This window comes from Perkinsus marinus (assembly GCF_000006405.1).
Source record: "Perkinsus marinus ATCC 50983 genomic scaffold scf_1104296928640, whole genome shotgun sequence".
Classification (NCBI taxonomy): domain Eukaryota; phylum Perkinsozoa; order Perkinsida; family Perkinsidae; genus Perkinsus; species Perkinsus marinus.
This window is the reverse complement of record NW_003216737.1, coordinates 216,758-222,837: the sequence shown is the minus strand read 5'-3', so window position 1 is coordinate 222,837 and position 6,080 is coordinate 216,758. Positions and strand designations below refer to the sequence as shown.

The 6,080-nt window shown below is 46.5% G+C and overlaps 1 protein-coding gene across 1 annotated transcript; it reads right to left on the bottom strand.

Moving 5' to 3' along the window:
* Window positions 1–3,418: 3,418 nt before the first annotated feature.
* Pmar_PMAR007368 (hypothetical protein) lies at window positions 3,419–3,571 on the bottom strand (the record flags this gene model as incomplete). Its single annotated transcript, XM_002788241.1, has 1 exon — window positions 3,419–3,571. A coding segment is annotated over one exon (153 nt), but the record flags the coding sequence as incomplete, so codon positions are not given.
* Between the last annotated feature and the right edge of the window lie 2,509 nt (window positions 3,572–6,080).

Here is a 6,080-nt window from a genome sequence, read left to right as displayed (position 1 = left end):
TGTTCCTGTATCACCGACGCGAATCTTCTACACTGTAGCGGCACAGTTTCGCCATCCTCAGATTCCTTATTCGAAGCTATCGACGAAGGACTCTTGTGCAACCCAACATCGCTTTCTCTACTAGGACTCGTATACATATCGGGTATAGTGACGGAATGGAGTCTATTCAATACACCAAAGATTATAATCTAAATAAATACCCCTGGAGTACGTAAGATACGACTGAATGTATCGAGCTCCGAAAATACGGACCCAATATATCTCACAGATCAGAATCGTATATACGTGCATCGTAACTTCATCCAGTTTCCACTCGAAAACATATTGCGGAAATTCCTTGGTGAGAAATTTCCTAAGCTCTCCCGAGTAGGTGCTTGTACTCAGCTCAGAAAACTCCCTTTGGCTCGTTGAAGTAGCCTTTTGCGACATCTTAGTAATATTGTGAGCCACACAATGCACCTTGTTGCATGAACAACCCGCTGAGCATAGAATTTCACGTTCCTCATGGAAGTGGGTTTTGGTGTTGTAGAAATCAAGACGCACTAGAGTACCCTCTGGTGTTTCTCTTCAACTCACGTCTGCCACACGGAATGCTGCCACCTGTTTAAACCGGAGCATCAAAGTACTGCCCAATAAAGCTGCTGATCTGATCTGATCTTCTAAGCTCGCGAATTGCAGAGGCATATGAGCTAACGCTTTCAGACACTTGTTCGGGAGCACTACCGCTCTCTTTATTGGACGTTTAAGAGAGCTCAGTGCATTATCCGCACTTCGCAAAGCCCTATCTAAGATTTGGCTCCTAAGACTTCTCTCTCTTTTCAATTGGAATGCTGATCCGAGCCGGGCCGAAATCATTCTTAATGTCTAACCCAAAACCGAGAGTACGAATATTCCGGGAGAGATAAAATACATTTTATTGCAATGACCAATAGTAAGAGCATACATAACTGCAGTATGTAAAATAAGTATCAGGTGCCGTCATCCAGATAAATGATACCTTGGGGTCTGTCCCCGTTGGCTCTCCTCGCCAGAACCGCTAAGAGGCGTCGTTGAATCCGATGCATAGCTGCACTACATCTAGTAAACTGAAGAGGGCTAGATGCCAATCCGAAAGGGAGGCAGTTCTCCCAAATGATGGGTGTCTCTAATGAGCCGTTGGCAACGCTAGTCGGAGACACAAGAGCTAAAAGGCCTTGCTCTTCTTCTCTCACCGAGCCAAACGCACTTTTTATATCGAAACCACCCAGTCTTCTCGCTTATTGGCTCTCAGCTTGCTTCACGAAGTACCTGGGGCCTTGAAAAGTTGGCAATGCCAGCGTCGTGGACATTTCACTAGATCTATTGATGCCACTGCACCGGTAGTTGCTTATGAGACGGCCACCTTGTTCCGTACCATCTTCATAAATCGCCCCGATCTTACTTACTGCCTTCATTCCCTTAGAACGGGCAGCCCGCTCCGACAGGGTCTCGAATCTCCCGGCTCGGTCGGTAGCAAGAGTGCTAAGGCCATCATTCGCTAGCTTTATCGAGGCTGATAGACAGGGATCGTCAGCTGGCCACCGTATATACTTTGGTTCACCCGGTTTAGGTGGTTTGCGGAATACTCTCTTCCGCAGTGATGCGGGACAGCACCTCCAAGAGCCTACCCCTAACCTTCAAAACTGAAGAAGCCGGTTCCATGAAGGTAGCAGTATTCCCAAAGCCGTGGCTCTCTAGTATGTTGCAGATTTCAACTGCTAACTCGTTATCCGCTCAGACAATACCTAAGTTGACCCATCCAACGGCCATGGAAGATTGTAGCTCTCTCGATGAAAATTCGAAGGTCGATAGAAACTCCTCAACCTGGGGTTGATTAAACCATTCTGTCGCTTTATCCCGAGGAGCATCAGCAATCTCGTTAACGACGGCCTCGAATCAGGTCGAAATGAGGATAATAGAATCCCACTGACATGTGGCGGGCAATCCTGACCCATCTTGCATCGGAGTTGCAGGTCACTCTTTTGCTAAGACTGATGCAGCCAATGTTTCCCAAAAATTGCCGTCAGTTGCAAGAAGACTGGAAACTTGGTCCAACGATAAAGACCTCGAGTTGTCCGGGCCCCGGGGGACTCCTGGAGAGGAAGCAGCGCTCCTCGTGTCGACATAATTCTTCTCGGTAGCAGTGGTAGCACTATGAGCATAACGAGCGGCTTTGTAGCGTCGCCTTCGACATTTGCGAGCCTCCTGGGAGCGGCAACCTTCATGGGCGGTCAAATAGCCGACTCCAACAAGGAGAAAATAAGCTGACAGGTTACAAATCGATCCTGAAATCATGCCCCAAACACCTCACTGTCCAGCGCAACCAGAACAAAATTCACAGAAACAGACTCGCGGGGGCTTCATCAAAAAAAATAATTGAGGAGCAACAATTCACAGTTGAACCTCATCATCTACCTTTGGGATAAGATAATCACACGTTGAAGACATATACTCATAATCAGGTCGTCTTCCTCTTCTTATTCTCATCAGCCACATCACTCTTATGCTATGAGGGACCAAATGGGCATTTACGGATCTTCAGCAACTGGCACTGACTCCGACTGTAAGGACAGGACCCTGTAGATGAGTAATCCGATCTTGAAGGCTTGTTAGGGTCAGAACGACCCTGACGTCTACCTCTTCCTTCACCCGGAAGGCGACGATCAGAGTTGGAGTCCCCAAGTCTACCCATAGAGATGGAGCTATAGGCCTGAACTAGCAGTTCGCTGTTAGTCCCCTTCAATAAGGTCTTCGCTACTACCTCACCATAGCTGATACCCTTATTTTCTGCCAAACGATAGGCCAATGAGGACAAGCCTTGGCGGAAACCTTCATCATAGTTGATACTACGTAGCGCCAACACTGTGGAATGTCGCTATGCGAGCGAGGTGATAATGTATTCAGCCAGAATATTGCCCACCGAAACCGAAAAATTCACTTCCACCATTGCCGCCCACGTTACGAGACATAGTAGAAGTTCGGGGAAGGAACGTGGCTTCTTACCCGAAGAGCTCGTTGGAGGAATGATCACTATCTTCCACTATCTTCCCCTCGCTGTCAATCGTGGGTACCTTGTCGGACGACGCCGCTGATGGCACACTGTTGACGAGGGCGACCTGTGGAACACAACACCCTGGATATAGGGTTGAGTTAACTTAGTATATACAGATCAATGGAATAGCCGTACGCTACGGGCTGAGCTATGGGGACAGCTGTATCACAATATGCTCCACAGGCCTTAGACTTCCTGTAAGCAGCAACATCATTATGCGCAATCTTCAGCACACCACCATCCGGTAAGAGCGATGCCGATGGCATACCACCATATCTTGCAGGCAAACGAGCAGAATAGTCTTCCAGCGAGGCTTCCTGCGAGCTGGATGTACTCTTGAGAGAATACTTCGCACAAGCCTCCTTGATTAGAGATCTCATTTTCATTGCCTTCACAAGCTGATGGAATTCACTGCCTTCACAGCTTGATCGCTCAGCATCATCAGTCGCCTCAGCCGCCGCAGGGAACAGTAGTTGACCAAAGATGTCAATAGTGGATCGCCTGACGCAAGACCAACAAGACCTCTCTTATTGATGATCTCCATAGCAATAAGTCTGTCCACCACAGCGTCCAGAAGAACCTCTGGGTAGTCAGAAGGCAGAAGCTGTTTAACTTCGTGACGAAGTCCTCGTCACGAGTGGCATTGTTCATATTAGATTGGGAGAGGGAAAAGGAACAACTGAGCTTCCCATAGATCTCAAGACTCCTCATGGGACGATCTAGTCCTCTAATGTGTTCAAACCTCAACGAGATTCAGCTATTAGCCATGAGGCTAGCATTCTAATTGTGAGGCGACACCAAATACTCAAACACTGTGTCAACAGACATGCTTCGTCGCACAAAGTTTGTGCCACAAACCGATCCACTCTCGGATGGATCAGGAAGAATCCTCCTATTGAGGATGCCGGCAAACAACGTAGGACTCTCAAAAGGCCTATCAGCACCACTGAGTGTCGCTCAGTGACCCTAATCAAGACAAGACACTAATCATATAAACTCTGGGCTCACACCTATCTACAGGGTCTCTGCTCTAAGACGCGACCCCTAAGGTACCCACTCTGTAATCCCCATGAATTACCCATTACTAACATCTAGACTCAGACCTATTCTCGGAGTCTCCGTTCAAAGACGTGCCCCCTAAAGTCGCCAGGCAGAAACAGCTTCTCGGACCCGGCTTCACGAGCCACTGACACCGAGCGTTAGACACCCTTTGACGGCACTGAAGAGAGTAATAGGGCTAGAATGGAACTGCAAACAAGGAAAAGAAACGAGACAAGCTAAACGCGGAGGAGCCTCACAACATACAGTTCGAACGATAATGACTAACGGAATGAGTTAACGAATGTAGTGCCTGTGAAATCCCAGGAAGGGGGTATCACCACGCGCACGCCCATACAAACGCAACGCACTCTAAAGATTGGGACACAATTGTGTAACGCTGAAGCATCTTAGCGATCACTAGAGTAAAGTTGTAGTTCGCAATAGTAGTACGGCTCTTAGCTGAGCTACTTGCGAACATGACCGTGGGACCCACGGCGTGGGTATCGGTCTACAAGGGAATTCTGAAATTTTAACCCACCCACTACCAACCCTGAGTACGGCGATGTCAATCGCCAGTGACATATGGATTGTATACTACCAGAACACCTGTAGTACTGTACTACTAGTACAGGCTTTTCACTTGATGACCATAAATGTCCCGATCGGACGGTTAGATAGGCTGTCCTACATGATGTCGATCGTTCTAACCCATTTTATTTGACATCATGTGTCGCCGACGCTTAGGCGGCGAAGGGCTCCACATTCACAAACTATGGTCACACAAGTGAGTATTATCTGCTAGTTTGACCATCCAAGACCTACAGCGGTCTAAAACTCACTAGCGCTATGACATGGAAAACCGAAACTAACTCGCCACAGAGTCACAAGGCTCGTGTTCGGGTTTCGTGTTTCAATTTCCTCCCGCATACCCGTATTCGTGAGATTTTACATCAGAATACACCAACATATTTCTCATTTCGTGCACTTGCTTGAACTTGCTTTCCTATGAAACCTTCACATACAAGCGCTCAGTTATCTTTTGTTGCTTCACCCTAGATTCTAATAACAGAATATTCATCTTCTTAAACTGAGACCAACCTACAATCTCGCTCCCTCGAGCATAATGCGTAGAGATAAAATCTCGAAATATTGGTGATACAAATTTGGTATCAATCTTTTCACCCACTTTTCTTCTAGAATACATAAAGAAGTTCCAGACATATGATACAACAATATAGATGTTAGCGAAGCAGACTACCGATAGTGAAAAGCAACCGTACGAAGGTACTACACACTTTCAACGACCAATCAACATTCAAATGGTAAGAACTCTTCTTTATGGATAACGGTGTACGAGGCCTACTACCATGATAAGTCAGTAAATGCACATACCGGAAGGAATATGCTTCTTTCGTTTTCATCTTGGTTCTTCACGTAACTTAATGACATCTACTGAATCAATAGCAGTAGACAATAAAGACAATGCTGTATCTTCCTCGCTACAACATAATTCGGCAGATAGCAGTTCTAATAACACATGAAATGGCAACTGCTTAGTACGATAGAACTCTCCCAAATGACGGACAATATCAGAACAATATTCTTTGAGCGAAGCGTGACATTGTGATTGATGAACAGACACAGAGCCCCAGTTATTTCCTTTTGATAAATTGAAACAACTGATGCCGCCATTACTCTGCGCTTCACGATATAACTGCCACGAGCTATTCAGTCATCAGGATTCACCCAGTTTTATCGTTCGGAACGACATAACTGCAGGTGAAATATGACTTACTTGGAGAGGTAAGCTTCCTGTGACGGGATTATACGGAACGTGAAATACTTGCTTTGCAGAGGGACGGAAATGATCATCACACGTGACAATACATAAGAAACGTTGTTTATTCACTCCACGCCGCGACACTTCAAAAATGACGCTCGGTCCGCGGGAATAACTTCAAAATTATAT